General features: G+C 45.7%; 1 protein-coding gene across 2 annotated transcripts in view; it reads right to left on the bottom strand.

Annotated features, from left to right (window-relative positions):
- gnai2b (guanine nucleotide binding protein (G protein), alpha inhibiting activity polypeptide 2b) overlaps nt 1-27,672 on the bottom strand; it is a 111,504-nt gene that overhangs the window by 12,330 nt on the left and 71,502 nt on the right. For both annotated transcript variants that reach the window (XM_065001996.1, XM_065001995.1), the window contains exons 2-5: nt 17,995-18,037; nt 15,630-15,771; nt 4,458-4,618; nt 582-710 (exon numbers count right to left, since the gene is read on the bottom strand). In XM_065001996.1, coding sequence (XP_064858068.1) covers nt 582-710; nt 4,458-4,618; nt 15,630-15,771; nt 17,995-17,999 — 437 coding nt within the window. In that variant the 5' untranslated portion in view covers nt 18,000-18,037. The remainder of the gene's footprint in view (nt 1-581; nt 711-4,457; nt 4,619-15,629; nt 15,772-17,994; nt 18,038-27,672) is intronic.

Genomic DNA, 27,672 nt, shown 5'->3' on the forward strand with positions numbered 1-27,672 from the left:
GGAGAACAACACAAGCTCTAAAGACAGAGACACTGCTAGAGAATATGGAGAAGGTAACACAAAAGAAACAAACACTATTTTAGTATGTCTTCTTTTCACTATCTCTCTCCCTCAACCAAATGTCTCAGTGGTCATTTCTATGCCATTCATTCATTCATTCATTCTGTTGTTATTTTCCTGGAGATGAGTTTCCATAGCTACAGCCAACAGAACAGAGATATAAAGAGGTGACTCTTTTCTTATCCATTGTCTCCATGTATTGTTCATCCCAGACAACGTGTCTGTGAGGCTGTGACGGAAGGTAGATGTCAGCCTCGCGCAGCGCTCTGTGGACTCATGTCAGACCAGACAGACAGACGGACGGACAGGCAGGCAGGCAGAGACAGGCAGGCAGGCAGAGACAGGCAGGCAGGCAGGCAGGCAGAGACAGGCAGGCAGGCAGAGACAGGCAGGCAGGCAGGCAGGCAGGCAGAGACAGGCAGGCAGGAAGAAACATGTTTTCCCCTGTCCCAATACAGAAAGTCATCCAGATAGAGAGACTGACACTATTCAGGTTTCAGGTTTGTTCTAAGAGCCCTTACTTGAAGTGCAGGTCCTTGAAGGTGAAGTGTGTCTCCACGATGCCGGTGGTCTTCACTCTGGTCCGCAGCACGTCCTGCTGTGTGGGGATGTAGTCTGATTTGGCTATTCTCTCCATTTCGTTCAGGTAGCTGTGAGGACCACACACACAGGATGATGATGATGATGATGATGAGGGGCGGCACATACACATTGGCAAGACACACACACACACACACACATTCAAGCAGAGGCACTCAAGCAGATACACCACAGCTGTTGTCTGTTGTTGTGTTTTAGCACAACAGTGATTCTGGATTGGTTCTGTTTGGTTCACGCACGACCACAGAGTCAATGTGTTCTGTGTTTGTGTATGATACGTCTCTCTCTCTCTTTCGCTCAACTTTTCTCAAAGGGAACATTTCTATGGCAACACACATCACTTCAAAGGGTTTTTACCAGTGATGTATATAAACCCTGGATTGCTGCCCAGTGATGTATATAAACCCTGGATTGCTGACCAGTGATGTATATAAACCCTGGATTGCTGACCAGTGATGTATATAAACCCTGGATTGCTGACCAGTGATGTATATAAACCCTGGATTGCTGCCCAGTGATGTATATAAACCCTGGATTGCTGCCCAGTGATGTATATAAACCCTGGATTGCTGCCCAGTGATGTATATAAACCCTGGATTGCTGCCCAGTGATGTATATAAACCCTGGATTGCTGCCCAGTGATGTATATAAACCCTGGATTGCTGCCCAGTGATGTATATAAACCCTGGATTGCTGCCCAGTGATGTATATAAACCCTGGATTGCTGCCCAGTGATGTATATAAACCCTGGATTGCTGACCAGTGATGTATATAAACCCTGGATTGCTGCCCAGTGATGTATATAAACCCTGGATTGCTGACCAGTGATGTATATAAACCCTGGATTGCTGACCAGTGATGTATATAAACCCTGGATTGCTGACCAGTGATGTATATAAACCCTGGATTGCTGCCCAGTGATGTATATAAACCCTGGATTGCTGCCCAGTGATGTATATAAACCCTGGATTGCTGCCCAGTGATGTATATAAACCCTGGATTGCTGACCAGTGATGTATATAAACCCTGGATTGCTGACCAGTGATGTATATAAACCCTGGATTGCTGACCAGTGATGTATATAAACCCTGGATTGCTGACCAGTGATGTATATAAACCCTGGATTGCTGACCAGTGATGTATATAAACCCTGGATTGCTGACCAGTGATGTATATAAACCCTGGATTGCTAATTCTATGTATTGGCCATTGAAAGTTTTTGGACGCCACCAGTCGGCCATATTGGCACTCCTCAGTAGGAGCAGGCCTCCATAGGAATGAATGGAATTCTACAGCAGTGGAGGCTGGTGGGAGTAGCTACAGGAGGACTGGCTCATTGTAATGTCTGTTTGGAATCCTTCCGGTCGTCCATATTGGCACTCCTCAGTAGGAGCAGGCCTCCATAGAAATGAATGGAATTCTACAGTATTTCAATTAAATGTTTCCTAGGACAAAAATACATGTAGTTAAGTATTTTGTTGTTGTAGTGGAGATGGTAACATTAGTACTCTAACAAAAAAATATACTTATATGTAAATAAAAAATAAATATATGTAAATAAAAAAAATACTTATTTCCCTCATTAAAATGCAAATCAATTTATAACATTTTTGACATGCGTTTTTCTGGATTTTTGTTGTTGTTATTCTGTCTCTCTCTGTTCAAATAAACCTACCATTGAAATTATAGACTGATCATTTCTTTGTCAGTGGGCAAATGTACAAAATCAGCAGGGGATCAAATACTTTTTTCCCTCAATGTAGGTCCTGGATGGCAGGAAGCTTGACCCCAGTGATGTACTGGACCATACGCACTACCCTCTGTTGCGCCTTACAGATGCCGAGCAGTTACCATACCAGGCGGTGATGCACCCAGTACATCACCATACCAGGCGGTGATGCACCCAGTCAGGATGCTCTCGATCGTGCAGCTGTAGAACTTTTTGAGGATCTGGTGACCCATGCCAAATCTTTTCAGTCTCCTGAGGGGGAAAAGGTGTTGTCGTGCCCTCTTCACGACTGTCTTGGTGTGTTTGGATCATGATAGACTGTTGGTGATGTGGACACCAAGAAACTTGAAGCTCTCAACCCGCTCAACTACAGCCCCTTGTTATGTTAATGGGGGCCTGTTCGGTCACCGTTAAGTTTAGTCTGCTACCTGTGGAGTATTATGTCAGGTTTCACACATCAGCAGATGGGAGAGGAGATGAGAGCAGTAGAGAGGAGGAGTATCTAGACACAGACCTCCTCTGTACCCATCAATCAGAACACAATACCATCATACATCAGTCTAATGGGAGGCTGGCCAGAGGTTTTACACACTCCTGATTAAACCTGATATGAGACAGACAAGCCACCAATCAATCTAACTGCCACTGTGATTGCATCAGGGTAAACACCCAGTCTTCTCTGTGATCCGACCTTTAAGAATCAACTCATTCTCTTAATGTGTTTGTAATGTTATTAAAAAGGAAATTGGCAGACAAAGCAGAGTTGTTAAGCTGTATGCAAAGTAGAGGCTTTTGTTTTCCAGGTTGAATAAAAAGTTAATGAGCAGCAGGAGGAGACAGAGAGTAGCTCTAACTGGTGTTGGTCTCCAACGAGCAGCAGGAGGAGATAGAGAGTAGCTCTAACTGGTGTTGGACTCAACGAGCAGCAGGAGGAGACAGAGAGTAGCTCTAACTGGTGTTGGTCTCCAACGAGCAGCAGGAGGAGATAGAGAGTAGCTCTAACTGGTGTTGGACTCAACGAGCAGCAGGAGGAGATAGAGAGTAGCTCTAACTGGTGTTGGACTCAACGAGCAGCAGGAGGAGACAGAGAGTAGCTCTAACTGGTGTTGGTCTCCAACGAGCAGCAGGAGGAGATAGAGAGTAGCTCTAACTGGTGTTGGACTCAACGAGCAGCAGGAGACAGAGAGTAGCTCTAACTGGTGTTGGACTCAACGAGCAGCAGGAGGAGACAGAGAGTAGCTCTAACTGGTGTTGGACTCAACAAGCAGCAGGAGGAGATAGAGAGTAGCTCTAACTGGTGTTGGACTCAACGAGCAGCAGGAGGAGACAGAGAGTAGCTCTAACTGGTGTTGGTCTCCAACGAGCAGCAGGAGGAGATAGAGAGTAGCTCTAACTGGTGTTGGTCTCCTGGTCACATTTATTTGTATTGTGGTAGCATGAGGGTATGTGTGCAGGTGCAGGGAGAGGATTGAGGGAGAGGATGGAGAGAGGTGGGTTATATTGAGAATCATTGAGCGTACCACTCCTTCAAGGGAGTTGTTGACATTGAAGGTCATTGAGTTGTTTTCATGTTGTGTTGCTGCCAGGTTGTGTTGTTGTCATGTTGTGCTGTTGTCATGTTGTTGCCAGGTTGTGTTGCTGCCAGGTTGTGTTGTTGTCAGGTTGTGTTGCTGCCATGTTGTGTTGATGTCATGTTGAGTTGTTGCCAGGTTGTGTTGCTGATGTCGTCATGTTGTGTTGTTGTCATGTTGTGTTTCTGCCATGTGTTGCCGTCATGTTGTGTTGCTCTCATGTTGTGTTACTGTCATGTGTTGTTGTCATGTGTTGCTGTCATGTTGTGTTACTGCCATTTTGTTGTCATGTTGTGTTGTTGTCATGTTGTGTTGTTGCCATGTTGTGTTGCTGTCTTAGGTCTCTCTTTATCTAGTGTTGTGGTGTCTTTTATCACAATGTGCGTTTTGTCCTACATTTATTTATAATCTCAGCCCCCGTCCCACAGGAGGCCTCTTGCTAGGCCTCATTGTAAATAAGAATTTGTTCATAATTGAAACACACTATGTCTACTCACTATGCGGCTGAGTCGTTGAGCTGGTACTCCCGGGAGCGAGTGAAGCAGCCTTGCACCCCGCTGTCGGCCCACAGGCGGCGGATCACTTTGGACAGGTCGTCGGGCAGGATGCCCTGCGCCTCAGCAGCAGCCGACAGGGCAAAGAGCTGGCGGGCATCGTCCTGCAGGGGGCGGGAGGGGACAGGAGGGGGACATTATGGGCAAAGCTAGGAGGCTGCATGTACCACAGTACTAGGGAACAGTTATTGCAACAGACACAGAGGTAGAGGGCTTATGTTTAAATCTGAGGAGGGAGGGAGAACCCATATTATCACCAAATGTACAGCCAACAGTCTATCAAACATTTGTTTTTTAGAGCAGTGAGGTATGGCTGTGTGTAAGGACCTCTGGGGAGAGGATTTGACAAAGCAAGGGCATCTACAGTGATGATGAAAGATCTCATCATAAATCGTTAAAGGGTCTTTCTAGCCATAAGAGACTTTGATTGAGTGAACCAGATTAAATGAATAAATATTGGGTTGTTTTGACAGGTGGCCAATGAGGCCAGGTAATCTACACTGTGTGGATGGCTAATATGGGAGATATATTGGTGTCTGTGGACAAGGCTGTGTGCCATGATAAATAATGTAGTGTTGTAATAAAGTGTGCCAGTGGCAAGCAGGATATATATTTCCTCTGGGTGTTTCTCCCTCTACCATCTGTGTACTGCAGTGGAGGCTGCTGAGGGGAGGACGGCTCATAATAATGGTTTGAACGGAGTGAATGGAATCAAACCATTCCACTTATTCTGCTCCAGCCATTACCATGAGCCTGTCCTCCCCAATTAAGGTGCCACCAGCCTCCCGTGGTGTAGTGTAAATAGACAGGGATGATTGGCGTGATGGCGATGATGACACAGCACAGTTCAGTCGCCAATGTGAAGATAATGAGTTTAGTTTATTAGGATGTGTGCAGCAGCTACTCTTTCTGGGGTCCACACAGAACATACAAATACATGACAGAGTACAGAACAGTTATAGACAAGAACAACATAAGAGAACCAGACACCTCCATGCCCAGAGACTCAGCAGACGGATGAACAGCTGGCTAGGCTCAGAGAACCAGACACCTCCATGCTCAGAGACTCAGCAGAGCAGACGGATGAACAGCTGGCTAGGCTCAGAGAACCAGACACCTCCATGCTCAGAGACTCAGCAGACGGATGAACAGCTGGCTAGGCTCAGAGAACCAGACTCCTCCATGCTCAGAGACTCAGCAGAGCAGACGGATAAACAGCTGGCTAGGCTCAGAGAACCAGACTCCTCCATGCTCAGAGACTCAGCAGACGGATGAACCGCTGGCTAGGCTCAGAGAACTAGACACCTCCATGCTCAGAGACTCAGCAGAGCAGACGGATGAACAGCTGGCTAGGCTCAGAGAACCAGACACCTCCATGCTCAGAGACTCAGCAGACGGATGAACAGCTGGCTAGGCTCAGAGAACCAGACTCCTCCATGCTCAGAGACTCAGCAGAGCAGACGGATAAACAGCTGGCTAGGCTCAGAGAACCAGACTCCTCCATGCTCAGAGACTAAGCAGACGGATAAACAGCTGGCTAGGCTCAGAGAACCAGACTCCTCTATGCTCAGATACTCAGCAGACGGATGAACAGCTGGCTAGGCTCAGAGAACCAGACACCTCCATGCTCAGAGACTAAGCAGACGGATAAACAGCTGGCTAGGCTCAGAGAACCAGACTCCTCCATGCTCAGAGACTCAGCAGACGGATGAACAGCTGGCTAGGCTCAGAGAACCAGACACCTCCATGCCCAGAGACTCAGCAGACGGATGAACAGCTGGCTAGGCTCAGAGAACCAGACTCCTCCATGCTCAGAGACTAAGCAGACGGATAAACAGCTGGCTAGGCTCAGAGAACCAGACTCCTCCATGCTCAGAGACTCAGCAGACGGATGAACAGCTGGCTAGGCTCAGAGAACCAGACACCTCCATGCTCAGAGACTAAGCAGACGGATAAACAGCTGGCTAGGCTCAGAGAACCAGACTCCTCCATGCTCAGAGACTCAGCAGACGGATGAACAGCTGGCTAGGCTCAGAGAACCAGACACCTCCATGCCCAGAGACTCAGCAGACGGATGAACAGCTGGCTAGGCTCAGAGAACCAGACACCTCCATGCTCAGAGACTCAGCAGACGGATGAACAGCTGGCTAGGCTCAGAGAACCAGACACCTCCATGCTCAGAGACTCAGCAGACGGATGAACAGCTGGCTAGGCTCAGAGAACCAGACACCTCCATGCCCAGAGACTCAGCAGACGGATGAACAGCTGGCTAGGCTCAGAGAACCAGACACCTCCATGCCCAGAGACTCAGCAGACGGATGAACAGCTGGCTAGGCTCAGAGAACCAGACACCTCCTTGCCCAGAGACTCAGCAGACGGATGAACAGCTGGCTAGGCTCAGAGAACCAGACACCTCCATGCTCAGAGACTCAGCAGACGGATGAACAGCTGGCTAGGCTCAGAGAACCAGACACCTCCATGCCCAGAGACTCAGCAGACGGATGAACAGCTGGCTAGGCTCAGAGAACCAGACACCTCCATGCCCAGAGACTCAGCAGACGGATGAACAGCTGGCTAGGCTCAGAGAACCAGACACCTCCATGCTCAGAGACTCAGCAGACGGATGAACAGCTGGCTAGGCTCAGAGAACCAGACACCTCCATGCCCAGAGACTCAGCAGACGGATGAACAGCTGGCTAGGCTCAGAGAACCAGACACCTCCATGCCCAGAGACTCAGCAGACGGATGAACAGCTGGCTAGGCTCAGAGAACCAGACACCTCCATGCTCAGAGACTTAGCAGAGCAGACGGATGAACAGCTGGCTAGGCTCAGAGAACCAGACACCTCCATGCTCAGAGACTCAGCAGACGGATGAACAGCTGGCTAGGCTCAGAGAACCAGACTCCTCCATGCTCAGAGACTCAGCAGAGCAGACGGATCAACAGCTGGCTAGGCTCAGAGAACCAGACTCCTCCATGCTCAGAGACTCAGCAGACGGATGAACAGCTGGCTAGGCTCAGAGAACCAGACACCTCCATGCTCAGAGACTCAGCAGAGCAGACGGATGAACAGCTGGCTAGGCTCAGAGAACCAGACACCTCCATGCTCAGAGACTCAGCAGACGGATGAACAGCTGGCTAGGCTCAGAGAACCAGACTCCTCCATGCTCAGAGACTCAGCAGAGCAGACGGATAAACAGCTGGCTAGGCTCAGAGAACCAGACACCTCCATGCTCAGAGACTCAGCAGACGGATGAACAGCTGGCTAGGCTCAGAGAACCAGACTCCTCCATGCTCAGAGACTCAGCAGACGGATGAACAGCTGGCTAGGCTCAGAGAACCAGACACCTCCATGCTCAGAGACTCAGCAGACGGATGAACAGCTGGCTAGGCTCAGAGAACCAGACACCTCCATGCTCAGAGACTAAGCAGACGGATGAACAGCTGGCTAGGCTCAGAGAACCAGACTCCTCCATGCTCAGAGACTAAGCAGACGGATAAACAGCTGGCTAGGCTCAGAGAACCAGACTCCTCCATGCTCAGAGACTAAGCAGACGGATAAACAGCTGGCTAGGCTCAGAGAACCAGACACCTCCATGCTCAGAGACTAAGCAGACGGATGAACAGCTGGCTAGGCTCAGAGAACCAGACTCCTCCATGCTCAGAGACTAAGCAGACGGATAAACAGCTGGCTAGGCTCAGAGAACCAGACTCCTCTATGCTCAGATACTCAGCAGACGGATGAACAGCTGGCTAGGCTCAGAGAACCAGACACCTCCATGCTCAGAGACTAAGCAGACGGATAAACAGCTGGCTAGGCTCAGAGAACCAGACTCCTCCATGCTCAGAGACTCAGCAGACGGATGAACAGCTGGCTAGGCTCAGAGAACCAGACACCTCCATGCCCAGAGACTCAGCAGACGGATGAACAGCTGGCTAGGCTCAGAGAACCAGACTCCTCCATGCTCAGAGACTAAGCAGACGGATAAACAGCTGGCTAGGCTCAGAGAACCAGACTCCTCCATGCTCAGAGACTCAGCAGACGGATGAACAGCTGGCTAGGCTCAGAGAACCAGACACCTCCATGCTCAGAGACTAAGCAGACGGATAAACAGCTGGCTAGGCTCAGAGAACCAGACTCCTCCATGCTCAGAGACTCAGCAGACGGATGAACAGCTGGCTAGGCTCAGAGAACCAGACACCTCCATGCCCAGAGACTCAGCAGACGGATGAACAGCTGGCTAGGCTCAGAGAACCAGACACCTCCATGCTCAGAGACTCAGCAGACGGATGAACAGCTGGCTAGGCTCAGAGAACCAGACACCTCCATGCTCAGAGACTCAGCAGACGGATGAACAGCTGGCTAGGCTCAGAGAACCAGACACCTCCATGCCCAGAGACTCAGCAGACGGATGAACAGCTGGCTAGGCTCAGAGAACCAGACACCTCCATGCCCAGAGACTCAGCAGACGGATGAACAGCTGGCTAGGCTCAGAGAACCAGACACCTCCTTGCCCAGAGACTCAGCAGACGGATGAACAGCTGGCTAGGCTCAGAGAACCAGACACCTCCATGCTCAGAGACTCAGCAGACGGATGAACAGCTGGCTAGGCTCAGAGAACCAGACACCTCCATGCCCAGAGACTCAGCAGACGGATGAACAGCTGGCTAGGCTCAGAGAACCAGACACCTCCATGCCCAGAGACTCAGCAGACGGATGAACAGCTGGCTAGGCTCAGAGAACCAGACACCTCCATGCTCAGAGACTCAGCAGACGGATGAACAGCTGGCTAGGCTCAGAGAACCAGACACCTCCATGCTCAGAGACTCAGCAGACGGATGAACAGCTGGCTAGGCTCAGAGAACCAGACACCTCCATGCCCAGAGACTCAGCAGAGCAGACGGATGAACAGCTGGCTAGGCTCAGAGAACCAGACACCTCCATGCCCAGAGACTCAGCAGAGCAGACGGATGAACAGCTGGCTAGGCTCAGAGAACCAGACACCTCCATGCCCAGAGACTCGGCAGAGCAGACGGATGAACAGCTGGCTAGGCTCAGAGAACCAGACTCCTCCATGCCCAGAGACTCAGCAGAGCAGACGGATGAACAGCTGGCTAGGCTCAGAGAACCAGACTCCTCCATGCCCAGAGACTCAGCAGAGCAGAAGGATGAACAGCTAGCTAGGCTCAGAGAACCAGACACCTCCATGCCCAGAGACTCGGCAGAGCAGACGGATGAACAGCTGGCTAGGCTCAGAGAACCAGACACCTCCATGCCCAGAGACTCAGCAGAGCAGAAGGATGAACAGCTAGCTAGGCTCAGAGAACCAGACACCTCCATGCCCAGAGACTCGGCAGAGCAGACGGATGAACAGCTGGCTAGGCTCAGAGAACCAGACTCCTCCATGCCCAGAGACTCAGCAGAGCAGACGGATGAACAGCTGGCTAGGCTCAGAGAACCAGACACCTCCATGCCCAGAGACTCAGCAGAGCAGAAGGATGAACAGCTAGCTAGGCTCAGAGAACCAGACACCTCCATGCCCAGAGACTCGGCAGAGCAGAAGGATGAACAGCTAGCTAGGCTCAGAGAACCAGACACCTCCATGCCCAGAGACTCAGCAGAGCAGACGGATGAACAGCTGGCTAGGCTCAGAGAACCAGACACCTCCATGCCCAGAGACTCAGCAGAGCAGAAGGATGAACAGCTAGCTAGGCTCAGAGAACCAGACACCTCCATGCCCAGAGACTCGGCAGAGCAGAAGGATGAACAGCTAGCTAGGCTCAGAGAACCAGACACCTCCATGCCCAGAGACTCAGCAGACAGATGAACAGCCCTGCATACTGTCCACTGAGGCAACACCTCTCCACCCACACACACATACAGTATGCAGATCTGCTGTGTCACCTGTTTCCATAATAGCAAATTAGCAAAGCTCAAATTGAATAATCAATCAATTTAGTGAACTGGAACAAAATGGTCATAAATGTACATTTCAATTTGAGACTGGGAGTGCAGTTCACAAAGGATATTTTGCAATGTTTTCAGCATCTTTCTCTGGATTTGAAATGACAAAGCAAATGAAATGACACAGCATATGGAGGTTCGATTTCCTCTCCCTGGGAACTAGGTGACTCATTGAGCCAATTCTGGGCACCAGTACCCGTGTGTGTGCGTCCGTGCATGCCTGCGTGTACAAGTGTGTGTGTGTGTGTGTCTATGCAATGTTCTATGTGTGTTCTTGTGCATCCCTGTCTAAAGTGTGCATACATGTTGGCTGTTGTTTAATGTACTGTATGAGAGTATGTTTGTGGCAGCCGGTGCGTTAAATGCCTGCATAGGAGGCAGAGCAAGTATCAGCACGTCCAGTGGCATGAACGATGGTCTGTGGACACAGGTTTGCACCCATCCATCCTGCCGTAATGACCACGGCAGCCTCTCTCCTCAGCCATGCAGGAGACTAGATTACAGTAGGAAAGCACATTCACCCATCCTCCAGCTATAGACTCAAGACTGAAGCCCTCTGACATATACTGTAATACACTTAAGCTTCCTAAAAATGTTTTAGCCCTCTTTGAGAAACATGTTGACAGTTTGTTCACAGTATGGATGGGCATTTGAAATGTTTTGACTGTTTGAGTACTACCATATTTTTTTGTGATATACTTGAGTATACTCTAATGGAAACTCTAATGTAAAAATATATATTTTAGGAAAACATTTGAAAAAATATGGGCATTTATCAATACCATCAGTGCACAACAATGCTGAATTTATTATAACCATTACAGATACATCCTAATTGCTAAATTACCCCATATATACAGTATATATACAGTATATCAGTATATCACCATTTAAGATTCATTATATTATATCGTGGAACACAATCTTCAAAAAAGGACTAACCAGCAATGTGGGGCTTGCTTGTAGAAGCCTATGACTGAAATGGCATAGCCTTGTTTTGTTAATTTAGCAGACAAGACACTCTTATTTCACAAGCCCTTATCACAGTCAAGACACTCTTATTTCACAAGCCCTTATCACAGACAAGACACTCTTATTTCACAAGCCCTTATCACAGTCAAGACACTCGTATTTCACAAGCCCTTATCACAGTCAAGACACTCTTATTTCACAAGCCCTTATCACAGACAAGACACTCTTATTTCACAAGCCCTTATCACAGTCAAGACACTCGTATTTCACAAGCCCTTATCACAGTCAATACACTCTTATTTCACAAGCCCTTATCACAGTCAAGACACTCTTATTTCACAAGCCCTTATCACAGTCAAGAAACTCTTATTTCACAAGCCCTTATCACAGTCAAGACACTCTTATTTCACAAGCCCCTATCACAGACAAGACACTCTTATTTCACAAGCCCTTATCACAGTCAAGACACTCTTATTTCACAAGCCCTTATCACAGTCAAGACACTCTTATTTCACAAGCCCTTTTCACAGTCAAGACACTCTTATTTCACAATCCCTTATCACAGACAAGAGACTCTTATTTCACAAGCCCTTATCACAGTCAAGACACTCTTATTTCACAAGCCCTTATCACAGTCAAGACACTCTTATTTCACAAGCCCTTATCACAGTCAAGACACACCTATGTTATAGTAAAAAACATGTGACAGAATTAAATAGAACAAAATATTTTCCAAATGAAAAAACCTGCGAGTGCGAAGTGACACAGATCTTGCATCTGGAAAAGTTATCAAAGATTTGAAATAGGGTTACACTTCGAGAGTTAAAAATAAATACATCTGGATTTCAAAACTACCTTTCCATATACAGACGTTCGATTTGTTTATTCTGCCTGTTCTTTGGACTTTTCCAAATGGATTAACAATTCAACATTGAACACTGCATGTTGATGAATTGCGGCCACAACATCAGTTTGGTGAGTAGGCCTAGGTTTAATGATTCTGATAAAAATATGCCATACTCGTTAGGGTTGTGCAAAGGAAACAAAACACGAAGCGGATTTGACTTCTTTTGGAACACAGCCCTAATGTAGGAAACAAGCACTATTATGTTCTCATCCAGAGTCATGTTTATTTTCCAAGCTATAGCACACAATATTTTACATACAGCAGGTTTTTAAAGGACCAAGAAGTAGAATCTGCTTCATGTTTTCATTTTTGCCATGGAAAACCCATTGCGATACTGCTATCATCACAGCACTATCAGAGGGAGCGGTCGGAAGGCAACTGAGTGAGACACAGAGGAGAAATGGAACCTAGGGAGAAGAACTATGTGATGCTTGCCTTGGTTTATTTTTTGTTGTGCCCCGCAATTGCACATGTACATATGGACCACTAGAGTCAAAGCAAATTACACTTGCCCGTTCAGGCAGCCACAATTCCACCAAATAGTTTGACAGTATTTGAACATTTTATCTCTGGTTAAAGATCGAGTTTTGAGTTCCTTTCAATTATTCAAGTACTCCATCTCTAGTTCACAGGCTGAACCCTCTTCACAGGAGCACTGGGCATCTTATTGCTGACTCATTGAGTGTGATAGGTGAGAGCAGTGAAGCTGTGTGTGTGTGTGTGTGTGTGTGTGTGTGTGTGTGTGTGTGTGTGTGTGTGTGTGTGTGAATAATGAATATGCGTTGGGAATGAAGCCTTTCTATCAGCCTGAGGTGTTAATGCTATCGTTTTAATATTATTAATAATAATACAAGTATAATGATAATCATCCGTATTTGCGGCTGGCAGCAGTAGCAGAAGGAGTTTGAGAGACAGGTTATTCACTTGAGGTGCACAGTGCCTACGCTGCAGAAATTGCCTGCAAAGGAAATCCGCTTGGAAAATGTGTCCAGTCAGCAGCTTTAAATAAAAACCCTTAGTTACCGCACCTTCTCCCTTTTCAGCACACTTCACGTTTCTTCATGATCAAGCCTTCATTGCCCTCATGGTTGCAGGAAAACCCACTCACAGCCTCTACCTTTTCTCTCTCTCAATGGTCAGTGCTATCAGGGATCTTACAGCCATAAATAACCCTTACAAATTCCAACTTCAATAGGGTAGGGACCCTCTCTCAATCTCTCTTTCAACTGCTCTCTCGCTCTCTGTCTGAGCACTGAGGAGAGAGCAGGTCTGAACCTCAAGAGTCCCCACTGTAATGTGTTCGTGTGTGTATAATGGATGTCAATTGTCATGGCAATTTTGAATAATAAAAATATAATTTCAAGCAAAGCAAAGTTAGTAGAATGTTTGAATTTAGAATGTTTGCTTGATAAGAGCGTTGATTTAGAATCCCATTCTATTTCTTTGCCTTGGCAATTCAATTCATTTCAATACACTCACATTTGAATATAATGATATCACAATTAAATACAGCAATTTCAGTAGTATTTAGAATGTTTGGTTGATAGATACTGTTGATATGCAATATTGATATGGAACTCAGTTTTGGTAGCAACAAGCCCAAGCCTAGACCTTTGACTTGCTTCTGCTATCCAAGATTATATACATTTTTCAACAATGAACTTCAATACCCAGCAACTTAACCAGTCCATACCATGGATGGCACAGGGACACAGTATCTTGCTATCATAATCAATGGTTACAATTAAATAACACATTCTTACCAGGATTTGGTTCGTTGCTTATTTTAGTGTATTTCTCAACATCCATTTCTAGAATTCATTTAGGTACAGTGCCTTCGGAAAGTATTCAGATCCCTTGACTTTTCCATATTTTGTTAAGTTACAGCCTTTTTCTAAAATGGTTTAAAAAAAAATCCTCAGCAATCTACACATAATACCCCATATTGACAAAGTAGTCAGACCCTTTGCTATGAGACTCGAAATTGAGCTCAGGTGCATCTAGTTTCCATTGATCATCCTTGAGATGTTTATACAACTTGATTGGAGTCCACCCGTGGAAATTAAATTGATTGGACATGATTTAGAAAGGCATACACCTGTCTATATAAGGTCCAACAGTTGACAGTGCATGTCAGAGCAAAAACCAAGCCACGAGGTCGAAGGAATTGTCCGTAGAGCTCCGAGACAGGATTGTGTTGAGGCACAGTTCTGGGGAAGGGTACCAAAAAATGTCTGCAGCATTGAAGGTCCCCAAGAGCACAGTGGCCTCCATCACTCTTAAATTGAAACAGTTTAGAACCACCAAGACTCTTCCTAGAGCTGGCTGCCTGGCCAAACTGAGCAATCGGGGGAGAAGGGCCTTGGTCAGGGAGGTGACCAAGAACATGATGGTCACTTTGACAGAGTCCTAGAGTTCTTCTGTGGAGATGGGAGAACCTTGCAAAAGGACAACCATCTCTGCAGCACTTCAGAAATTAGGCCTTAGAGTGACCAGACGGAAGCCACTCATCAGTAAAAGGCACATGACAGCTCGCTTGGAGTTTGCCAAAAGGCACCTAAAGACTCTCAGACCACGAGAAACAAGATTGTAGGTATAGTAAGATAAGATAGGATTGGTAGGTATAGTAAAATAACATAGGATTGGTAGGTATGGTAAGATAGGATAGGTAGGTATAGTAAGATAAGATAGGTAGGTAGGTATAGTAAGATAAGATAGGTAGGTATAGTAAGATAAGATTGGTAGGTACAGTAAGATAAGGTAGAATAAGATAGGATTGTTAGGTATAGTAAGATAAGATTGGATTGGTAGGTATAGTAAGATAAAATAGAATAAGATAGGATTGGTAAGTATGGTAAGATAGTTATGAGCGAAGTCACTGCTTGTGGAAAAATAGTTGTGTTATTCAGTCTTCTTTGGGGGGGGTGTATGTCAACGGTTACATGATGGTAAGCACAGTCTCCTATTAGCGGAAATTGGCGTTCTTTTCAAACTGTGTGACTGCATGTGATGGCTTCTTGGATTGGGCATGCTAGTGACTAACCTTGACTTCATTGGGTTATGGAGGATAGTGACTAACCTTGGCTTCATGGGGTCATGGATGATAGTGACTAACCTTCGCTTCAGTGCCCAGGACATTGTTACTCAAGAGCTCTAGTGGATGTGTAGAAGCAAAGCTATACCTCTTCTCTAATCATCTGACTGCAGAAACAGAGGAGCCTAACATACATGCCCAAGTGTGTGTGTGTTTGATTGCATGTGTGTGTCTTACCTCTCTGGAGGCCTCTGTGTAGTCAATCTTGAGGTTGCCCATGGCCTTGATAATAGCCATGATGGACTGGATGGTGTTGCTGTAGACCACAGCTCTGTACTGCTTACACTCGTCTTCTGAGTAGCCATCCTCATGGATGATCCTGATGAAGGAGAACAAACCTGAGCATTCTACTAATGTCACTCAAGATGTTACTAAGAGAAAAGGAGGACAGGTGGAGAACGACTGCCCCCTCACATTGACTGCCCCCTCACATTGGGGCTCCCGAGTGGCGCAGAGGGCTAAGATACTGCATCTCAGTGCAAGAGGTGTCACTACAGTCCCTGGTTCAAATCCAGGCTGTATCATGTCTGGCTGTGATCGGGAGTCCCATAGGGCGGCGCACAATTGGCCCAGTTTCGTCAGGGTTTGGTCGGTAGGCTGTCATAAAGAAGAATTTGTTCTTAACTGACATGCTTAGTTAAATAAAGGTTCAATGTAAAAATAATAATAATAATAATTGAAGCCACAGAGGTTCAAGACCGGCCGCGGTACTGCAGGCATTGTTATCAGAAAACAGGATCCCCCATTATAGTAAATGGAAAAATGTCAATCTTTGTGGTCAATCTTCTTGTAAATTAAAAAATGTTGCAAAGATACTCATGGACCAATAATTGCTTCTAATACACCAAATGTATGTACTTTGACCGATTATTTTAAAGTCGCACCCAGAAGAAGTTATAAGGATAATTGCGTTGCTAATGGTAGCCTGCAGTACCCAGGTCGGCATGAAACGTGACTTATATGAGGGGGCAGCACTGAGCTAGCCTGTAACGTCACTTCCTGGAGTAGTTCAAACTGAGTATGTTATGTTCCCATGAGACACCATCTTAACCGACTTAATTTAGCATCAATGCTCTATTGAGTCTTCACATAGTTAAACATTGTGTCACGTGATCCATGACTTTGTCCATTCATATATACAGTCATTGGGCAGTATGGTTGACAGGTTATGTATTTCATACAGTGTTAAATGTGCTCAATATGTTAGGACTTCTAGCTGCTAAGAGTTTGGGTATTCAATCAATGACCGTAATGTTTCGTAGAACGGCTAGTTACTCTAAGATGATAATAATACATGTATTTATTGTCACATACACCAGATAGGTGCATTGAAATGTGTTGTTTTACAAGGTCAGCCTCAGTAGTACAGCACCTCTGGAGCAAATAAGGGTTAATTGCCTTGCTCAAAGGCACATCAACAGATTTTTCAGCTTGTCAGCTCTGGTATCCAAACCAGCAACCTTTCAGTAACTAGCCCAACATTCTAACTGCTAGGCTACCAGCTGATATAGACAGTCAGTGCAGTCCTGTGCAAACCTCCTCTGCATGTTGGTGATGTGTCTGACCATGCCTCAGCTTGTCATGCACAGGGGAACGCCCTGCATGTTAAGTGTGTGTGAATGTGTGTGTGTTTCAGTGGGATGATAGCATCCAGACTTCATCAGAATGCAGGATGCAGTGCAGAAAGAGCACAGTAGCACCAAGACAAGGACATGAATAAGCCAATATCACCTCATGAATAAACAGGCCTATAAGCTTGACAATAGCGGCTAGGAAAAGTACTGGGATTTAACCCAGTTAGTTACACAATAAATATTATAATTCTATCTACAGGTGTTATGGGGGGAAAAAGGCAACCATTCTCCCTGCTCTCCTTTTATGTTGACATGATCTCTGTGGTCAGAGACAGAGCTGGTGATTCAGAGCAGAGCAGGCTGTGTTGTGTTTTGTGTATGGTCTATCTCCCAAGCATTGGTTGTTCTGTATGGCTGTATTTATAACCTGGGTTTAGAGCTACATTCTGTACTCTACACTCATGAAAAACTGATTCATCGCCTGGCTAGCCCACAGGAATGTGAATAATTAAGCCATTATGGAGTGTGTGTGTGCGTGTGTGTGAGAATGAGACATAGACATACACACATATGTTTTGTATACGTCATTGGTGAGCGTGTAATTGAGTGTCGTGGTTTGATCCCAGTCATTACAGTAACCACAGTAAAAGTCCTGTGCACTGAGACTCATGCTTTCAGTAGCCAAAGACAATTATGGGTAGGAAGACACGAGAAAACCAGCGCAACTACCAAGGACAGGAAGACATGAAGATTTGCCAGCCATATGTCTTGCTAAAAAGCAAATGAATATGCCTATGCTCAACATGCCTGATTGACTGTTTGCCAGCTCTGGATCAGCAGTGAACGCATTGTAGATTAATCCAACAAGGACTGGGACAAGGACTGAATAAACCACTAGAGGATAGAGGGCATCATCTATTAAAGAGGTCATGACATGTCCTGATCTGTTACAGCTCTCTGTAACTCACTTCATCTGCTTGACGATGGTGCTTTTCCCAGACTCCCCGGCACCTGTAGAAGGAACAGGAAACACAGTGAATTATAAGTGAATTTTCCAAGCTGTTTAAAGGCACAGTCAACTTAGTGTATGTAAACCTCTGACCCACTGGAATTGTGATATTGTGATAAGTGAAATAATCTATCTGTAAACAATTGTTGGAAAAATTACTTGTGTCATGCACAAAGTAGATGTCCGAACCGACATGCCAAAACTATAGTTTGTTAAAAATAAATTTGTGGAGTGGTTGAAAAACAAGTTTTAATGACTCTAACCTAAGTGCACATAAACTTCTGTCTTCAACTGTATATATACAGTGGGGTAAAAAAGTATTTAGTCAGCCACCAATTGTGCAAGTTCTCCCACTTAAAAAGACGAGAGAGGCCTGTAATTTTCATCATATGTATTCTTCTACTATGACAGACATATAGAGGGAAAAACCCCCAGAAAATCACATTATAGGATTTTTAATGAATCGATTTGCAAATTATGGTGGAAAATAAGTATTTGGTCACCTGAGTAGCTTCGTTTCACTGCCAAAAATCAAATTGAACCACCTAGTGTTCAGCAAAATAACACAATGTCAAATACAGGTAGCCTAGTCAAATAATTAACATCCAATCACATTAACCATTACTCTCTCACGGGAATTCCACTAACGGTCCGTATGTAGCCAAATGTAGCTGCTGCTCATGTTGGTATCTGTACTGATGGCACAAAAGCCATGACAGGGAGACATAGCGGAGCGGTAACGTGCGTGCAAGCAGTTGCTCCCAACGCCACTTTGGTACACTGCAGCATCCACCGAAGGGCTCTTGCTGCCAAAGGAATGCCTGACAGTTTGAAAGATGTTTTGTACACTACAGTGAAAATGGTTAACTTTGTTAAAACTTCTTATGGCTGGGGGGCAGGGGCCCAGAGGTGCCCAGAGTAAACTGCCTGCTCCTCAGTCGCAGTTGCTAATATATGCATATATTATTAAATTTGGATAGAAAACACTCTGAAGTTTCTAAAACTGTTTGAATGATGTCTGTGAGTATAACAGAACTCATATGGCAGGCAAACACCTGACAAAAAATCCGCACAGGAAGTGGGTAATCTGAGGTTGGTCGATTATCAACTCAGCCCCTATTGAAGTTACAGTGGGATATTGGTCATGTTGCACTTCCTAAGTCTTCCACTAGATGTCAACCGTCTTTAGAAACTTGTTTGATGCTTCAACTATGAAGGGGGGCTGAATGAGAGGGGAATGAGTCAGAGGTCTGCCAGCAGTCACGCGCTGGTCACGCACATTTCACGAGAGGTATCTCCCGTTCCTTTGCTTTTCCGAAGACAAAGGAATTCTCCGGTTGGAATATTATTGAAGATTTATGTTAAAAACATCCTAAAGATTGATTCCATACATTGTTTGACAAGTTTCTATGGACTGTAACGGAACTTTTTGACATTTCGGCTGCAACTAGTGAACGCTCTTCGTGAGTTTTGATTTGTTTACCAAACGTGCTAACAAAAGTAGCTATTCGGACATAAATGATGGACATTATCGAACAAATCAAACATTTATTGTGGAACTGGGATTCCTGGGAGTGCATTCTGATGAAGATCATCAAAGGTAAGTGAATATTTATAATGTTATTTCTGACTTCTGTTGACTCCAACATGGCAGATATATGTATTTGTTCTCTGAGCGCCTTACTCAGATTATTGCATGGTTTGCTTTTTCCGTAAAGCTTTTTTGAAATCTGACACCGCGGTTGCATTGAGGAGAAGTGTATCTAAAGTTCCATGCATAACACTTGTATTTTCATCAACATTTATAATGAGTATTTCTGTAAATTGATATGGATCTCTGCAAAATCACCGGATGTTTTTGGAACTACTGAACATAACACGCCAATGTATACTGAGATTTGTTGATATAAATACGAACTTTATCAAACAAAACATACATGTATTGTGTAACATGAAGTCCTATGAGTGTCATCTGATGAAGATCATCAAAGGTTAGTGATTAATTTTATCTCTAATTCTGCTTTTTGTAACTCCTCTCTTTGGCTGGAAAAATGGTTGTGTTGTTCTGTGGCTTGGCTCTGACCTAACATAATCGTTTGTGGTGCTTTCGCTGTAAAGCATATTTGAAATCGGACACTGTGGTGGGATTAACAACAAGATTACCTTTAAAATGGTATAAGATACTTGTATGTTTGAGGAATTTTTATTATGAGATTTCTGTTGTTTTGAATTTGGCGCCCTGCACTTTCACTGGCTGTTGTCATATCGATCCCATTAACGGGATTTCAGCCCTAAGAAGTTAAAGCAAGGCCCCGAACTTGTGTGTATTTTCTGCACTATGCAATGATATGGGCAGCAACAACGTAACGCTTTTACAACATACAGAAGTGCGCTGGTTATCAAGGGGCAACGAGCTTAAAGTTTTCTTTACTGACCATCATTTTCACTTGGTAACAACAACTGCCTGAGCTACACCAGGAACGCACAATCCCTCCATCAGTGCTCAGACTGTCCGCAATAGGCTGAGAGAAGCTGGACTGAGGGGTTGTAGGCCTTTTGTAAGGCAGGTCCTCACCAGACATCACCGGCAACAACGTCGCCTATGGGCACAACCCACCGTCGCTGGACCAGACAGGACTGGCAAAAAGTTCTCTTCACTGACGAGATGCGGTTTAGTCTCACCAGGGGTGATGATCAGACTCACGTTTATCGTCAAAGGAATGAGCGTTACACCGAGGCCTGTACTCTGGAGCGGGATTGATTTTGAGGTGGAGGGTCTGTCATGGCCTGGGGCGGTGTGTCACAGCATCATCGGACTGAGCCTGTTGTCATTGCAGGCAATCTCAACGCTTTGCGTTAAAGGGAAGACATCCTCCTCCCTCATGTGGTACCCTTCCTGCAGGCTCATCCTGACATGACCCTCCAGCATGACAATGCCACCAGCCATACAGCTCGTTCTGTGCGTGATTTCCTGCAAGACAGGAATGTCAGTGTTCTGCCATGGTCAACGAAGAGCCCGGATCTCAATCGCATTGAGCATGTCTGGACCTGTTGGATCGGAGGGTGAGGGCTAGGGCCATTCCCCCCAGAAATGTCCGGGAACTTGCAGGTGCTTGGTGGAAGAGTGGGGTAACATCTCACAGCAAGAACTGGCAAATCTGGTGCAGTCCATGAGGAGGAGATGCACTGCAGTGCTTAATGCAGCTGGTGGCCACACCAGATACTGACTGTTACTTTTGATTTTGACCCCCCCCCCCCCTTTGTTCAGGGACACATTATTCAATTTCTGTTAGTCACAATATTCTGTTAGTCACAGTATTTACACAGGTTAAGTTTGCTGAAAATAAACGCAGTAGACAATGAGAGGACGTTTCTTGTTTTGCTGAGTTCGAAAATTCAGACCCCTCGACTGTTTCCACATTTTGTTACGTTAAAGCCTTGTTCTAAAATTGATTAAATAAATAAAAATCTCATCAATCTACACACAATACCCCATAATGACAAAGTGTAAACAGGTTTCTAGAACACTTTGCACATGTATTAAATATATTATGGGTATGGTCTGTCTCCCAGGCATTGGTTGTTCTGTATGGCTGTATTTATAACCTGGGTTTAGAGCTACATTCTGTACGCTACACTCATGAAAAACTGATTCATCGCCTGGCTAGCCCACAGGAATGTGAATAATTAAGCCATTAAGGAGTGTGTGTGTGTGTGTGTGTTTTGTGCGACAATGAGGCATAGACATACACACATTTTTTGTATACGTCATTGGTGAGTGTGTAATTGAGTGTCATGGTTTGATCCCAGTCATTACAGTAACCACAGAAAAAGTCCTGTGCACAGAGACTAATGCTTTCAGTAGCCAAAGTCAATTATTGGTAGGAAGGTGCAAAATATCACATTTACACACGTATTCAGACTCTTTACCCTGTACTTTGTTGAAGCACCTTTGGCAGTGATTACAGCCTCGAGTCTTAGGTATAATGCAACAAGCATGGAAAACATGTGTTTAGGGAGCTTGCACAGCTATTTTCAGGTCTCTCCAGAGATGTCTGATCAGGTTCAAGTCCGGACTCTGGCTGGGCCACTCAAGGACATTTAGAGACTTGTCCTGAAGCCACTCCTGTGTTGTCTTGGCTTAGGGTCTTTGTCCTGTTGGAAGGTGAACCTTCGTCCCAGTCTGAGGTCCTTAGTGCTCTGGAGCAGGTTTTCATCTGTACTTTGCTCCGTTCATCTTTCCTTCGATTCTAAATAGTCTCCCAGTCCCTGCTGCTGAAAAACATCCCCACAGCATGATGCTGCCACCACCATGCTTCACCGTAGGGATGGTGCCAGGTTTCCTCCAGACGTGACGCTTGGCATTCAGGCCAAAGAGTTCAATCTTGGTTTCATCAGACCAGAGAACCTTGTTTCTCATGGTCTGAAAGTCCTTTAGGTTCCTTTTGACAAACTCCAAGAGGGCTGTCATGTGCCTTTTACTAAGGTGTGGCATCCGTCTGGCTACTCTACCATAAAGGCATGATTGATGGAGTGCTGCAGAGATGGTTGTCCTTCTGGAAGGTTCCCCCATCTTTATTGTGCACCTTCCTGACCAAGGACCTACTACCCCGATTATTCCATTTGGATGGGCAGCCAGCTCTAGGAAGAGTCTTGGTGGTGTCAGACTTTTCCCGTTTAAGAATGATGGAGTGTTCTTCGGGACTGTTCTTCCTGTGGGCTAGCCAGGCAATGCTGCAATTTTGTTTGTACCCTTCCCCAGATCTGTGGCTCAACATAATCTTGTCTCGGAGCTCTAAGAACAATTCCTTTGACCTCATGGCTTGGTTTTTGCTCTGACATGCACTGTCAACTGTGGGATCTTATATACAGTTAAAGTCGGAAGTTTACATACACCTTAGCCAAATACATTTAAACTCAGTTTTTCACAATTCCTGACATTATGACTTAAATGTAAATGTAATTAGTATTAGCACTCAATTAGTATTTGGTAGCATTACCTTTAAATTGTTTAACTTGGGTCAAACGTTTCGGGTAGCTTTCCACAAGCCTCCCACAATAAGTTGGGTGAATTTTGGCCCATTCCTCCAGACATAGCTGGTGTAACTGAGTTAGGTTTTTAGGCCTTTTTCAGTTCTGACCACACATTTTCTATGGGATTGAGGTCAGGGTTTTGTGATGGCCACTCCAATACCTTGACTTTGTTGTCCTTAAGCCATTTTGCCACAACTTTGGAAGTATGCTTGGGGTCATTGTCCATTTGGAAGACCCATTTGCGACCAATCAGCCTTCCTGGCTAATGTCTTGAGATGTTGCTTCAAAACATCCACATCATTTTCCTCCCTTATGATGCCATCTACCTCATGATGCCATCTATTTTGTGAAGTGCAACAGTCCCTCCTGCAGCAAAGCATCCCCACAACATGATGCTGCCACCCCCGTGATTCACGGTTGGGATGGTGTTCTTCGGCTTACAAGCCTCCCCTTTTTTCCTCCTAACATAACGATGGTCATTATGGCTAAACAGTTCTATTTTTGTTTCATCAGACCAGAGGACATTTCTCCAAAAAGTACGATCTTTGTCCCCATGTGCAGTTGCAAACCGTAGTCTGGTGTTATAGCAGTTTTGGAGCAGTGGCTTCTTCCTTGCTGAGCGGCCTCTCAGGTTATGTTGATATAGGACTCATTTTCCTGTGGATATAGATACTTTTGCACTTTTCACACTAAAGTAATTAAATCTCTAGGAGACAAATCGCGTCTCCTTCCTGAGCGGTATGGCGGCTGCGTGGTCCCATGGTGTTTATACTTGCGTACTATTGTTTGTACAGATGAACGTGGTACCTTCAGGCGTTTGGAAATTACTCCCAAGGATGAACAAGACTTGTGGAGGTCTAGAATTTATTTTCTGAGGTCTTGGCTGATTTCTTTTGATTGTCCCATGATGTCAAGCAAAGAGGCACCGAGTTTAAAGGTAGGCCTTGATGTATTTCAACACGTACACCTTCAATTGACAAAAATTATGTCAATTAGCCTATCAGAAGCATCTAAAGCCATGACATAATTTTCTGGAATTTCCCAAGATGTTTAAAGGCACAGTCAACTTAGTGTATGTAAACTTCTGACCCACTGGAATTGTGATACAGTGAATTATAAGTGGATTATCAGTCAGTATACAATTGTTGGGAAAATTACTTGTGTCATGCACAAAGTAGATGTCCTAACCGACTTGTCAAAACTATAGTTTGTTAACAAGACATTTGTGGAGTGGATCATACAATACTCCATCTAACTCCATCTGTTGATTTGATGAGTGGCCTCAAAATAGAGTACCGAGAAGCAGGAGAGATAAGAGCAATAAATCCAGACAACCTACTGTTCCTCTTTCATTTGAATAAGCTCTCAATCCTAAAGATGCACTCAAACCTCTTATCTTTCACTACCGTACCGAGGCTTCTCTCAGGCTGGAGAGTCTTGGCCCTAATCCTGCTGAGTGGTTTGGTGGTAATGTAGCGTACTGAATGAGTCTGTATGGGTATTTGGGCAGGGAGTGTAGGGGTGACCATGGAGAATGATGTATTGATCGGAAGGGACAGACCTTGGTGACAGAGTAGGCCAAACACAACGATGCTAGAAAACTCAGCTATCGGAGTCTGTTTGAATAACGATAAAAACAGTCCTAAAATTGTGGATTTTTTTTACTTCACGACAGGAATTTCTAGAGAGACACAGGGCCAAATCTCTGGTTTTATAGTGGAACTCTGGCTGCTGGGTTCATACTCCATTGAGCCAAAATAATAGTACGATCTGGTGAATAACTTACTACTTCCTTTCCCTTTATAAATTATAAGGCATGTTGTTCCATTACCTAAATGTGGTAACTTGAAGTTTTACTGAGTTGTCTCAGGAACACCCTTGTGGGTCCATATTTAGTGCAAAATGTATTATTTAAAAATCACTAACACTAACACAGTACTACTCATGATACGACTCAATATCTCATAGTTGCGCAAGTCAAAGCTGATAGCTGATGCATTCTGACACAAAGGCATATAGTTGGATTCAGCAGTGTCATTACACAAAATTCTATCTCACAATTTCACTCTGGCTTCATCAAGTTAGAGGCGGTGTGGAGAATGAGAGATACGGAGAGAGGCGGTGTGGAGAATGAGAGATACGGAGAGAGGCGGTGTGGAGAATGAGAGATACGGAGAGAGGCGGTGTGGAGAATGAGAGATACGGAGAGAGGCGGTGTGGAGAATGAGAGATACGGAGAGAGGCGGTGTGGAGAATGAGAGATACGGAGAGAGGCGGTGGAGAATGAGAGATACGGAGAGAGGCGGTGTGGAGAATGAGAGATACGGAGAGAGGCGGTGTGGAGAATGAGAGATACGGAGAGAGGCGGTGTGGAGAATGAGAGATACGGAGAGAGGCGGTGTGGAGAATGAGAGATACGGAGAGAGGCGGTGTGGAGAATGAGAGCTACGGAGAGAGGCGGTGTGAGAATGAGAGATACGGAGAGAGGCGGTGTGAGAATGAGAGCTACGGAGAGAGGCGGTGTGGAGAATGAGAGATACGGAGAGAGGCGGTGTGGAGAATGAGAGATACGGAGAGAGGCGGTGTGGAGAATGAGAGATACGGAGAGAGGCGGTGTGGAGAATGAGAGATACGGAGAGAGGCGGTGAGGTGAATGAGAGATACTGAGAGAGGCGGTGTGGAGAATGAGAGATGCGGTGAGGAGAATGAAAGATACGGAGAGAGGCCGTGTGGAGAATGAGAGATACGGAGAGAGGCCGTGTGGAGAATGAGAGATACGGAGAGAGGCCGTGTGGAGAATGAGAGATACGGAGAGAGGCCGTGTGGAGAATGAGAGATACGGAGAGAGGCCGTGTGGAGAATGAGAGATACGGAGAGAGGCGGTATGGAGAATGAGAGATACGGAGAGAGGCGGTATGGAGAATGAGAGATACAGAGAGAGGCCGTGTGGAGAATGAGAGATACGGAGAGAGGCCGTGTGGAGAATGAGAGATACGGAGAGAGGCGGTATGGAGAATGAGAGATACGGAGAGAGGCGGTATGGAGAATGAGAGATACGGAGAGAGGCGGTGTGGAGAATGAGAGATACGGAGAGAGGCGGTGTGGAGAATGAGAGATACGGAGAGAGGCGGTGTGGAGAATGAGAGATACGGAGAGAGGCGGTGTGGAGAATGAGAGATACGGAGAGAGGCGGTGTGGAGAATGAGAGATACGGAGAGAGGCGGTGTGGAGAATGAGAGATACGGAGAGAGGCGGTGTGGAGAATGAGAGATACGGAGAGAGGCGGTGTGGAGAATGAGAGATACGGAGAGAGGCGGTGTGGAGAATGAGAGATACGGAGAGAGGCGGTGTGGAGAATGAGAGATACGGAGAGAGGCGGTGTGGAGAATGAGAGATACGGAGAGAGGCGGTGTGGAGAATGAGAGATACGGAGAGAGGCGGTGTGGAGAATGAGAGATACGGAGAGAGGCGGTGTGGAGAATGAGAGATACGGAGAGAGGCGGTGTGGAGAATGAGAGATACGGAGAGAGGCGGTGTGGAGAATGAGAGATACGGAGAGAGGCGGTGTGGAGAATGAGAGATACGGAGAGAGGCGGTGTGGAGAATGAGAGATACGGAGAGAGGCGGTGTGGAGAATGAGAGATACGGAGAGAGGCGGTGAGGTGAATGAGAGATACGGAGAGAGGCGGTGTGGAGAATGAGAGATGCGGTGAGGAGAATGAAAGATACGGAGAGAGGCCGTGTGGAGAATGAGAGATACGGAGAGAGGCCGTGTGGAGAATGAGAGATACAGAGAGAGGCCGTGTGGAGAATGAGAGATACGGAGAGAGGCCGTGTGGAGAATGAGAGATACGGAGAGAGGCGGTATGGAGAATGAGAGATACGGAGAGAGGCGGTATGGAGAATGAGAGATACAGAGAGAGGCGGTATGGAGAATGAGAGATACAGAGAGAGGCGGTGTGGAGAATGAGAGATACAGAGAGAGGTGGTATGGAGAATGAGAGATACGGAGAGAGGTGGTGAGGAGAATGAGAGATACGGAGAGAGGCCGTGTGGAGAATGAGAGATACAGAGAGAGGTTGTTGCTATGACCTGACAGAAAAACACACTAACACATGACACCAGGAAACATACTAGTAAATGTAGAAAATGTTACACACACAAACACACTGGCTACACACATTAGCTTCACAATTCCACTAGAAGCTCCTCTCATTTAAAAAGCGCATCATACTTGTGCTGATATATTCTAGTCCACACAGCTCATATCATACCCTGTCTAGGCTTTATCAGATGATCAACACTAGACTATGTTTTCATCTCTCTATCTGTGCAGGAATAAAGACTACTTTTGAGACTAAGTAGTGTGTCTATCTTCCCCGTTGCTTCTGGTTGGCTTCACTGTGACAAATGCAAAGTATAAAGATAAATAAGACAACACTGGAGGTGACCGGAGTACAAAATATACTTTGTAGGGAAAAACGGGGACGACGACATCTGAGACGAGAATCTCTGTACACATTCCGCGAAGGTCACCTTCTTGCCTAGAATTCAGCCTGTTAATATTTCACTGGGTAAACTATAGAAACATGTTTGCCTTTAC

Source organism: Oncorhynchus nerka, linkage group LG15 (assembly GCF_034236695.1).
Source record: "Oncorhynchus nerka isolate Pitt River linkage group LG15, Oner_Uvic_2.0, whole genome shotgun sequence".
NCBI lineage: Eukaryota > Metazoa > Chordata > Actinopteri > Salmoniformes > Salmonidae > Oncorhynchus > Oncorhynchus nerka.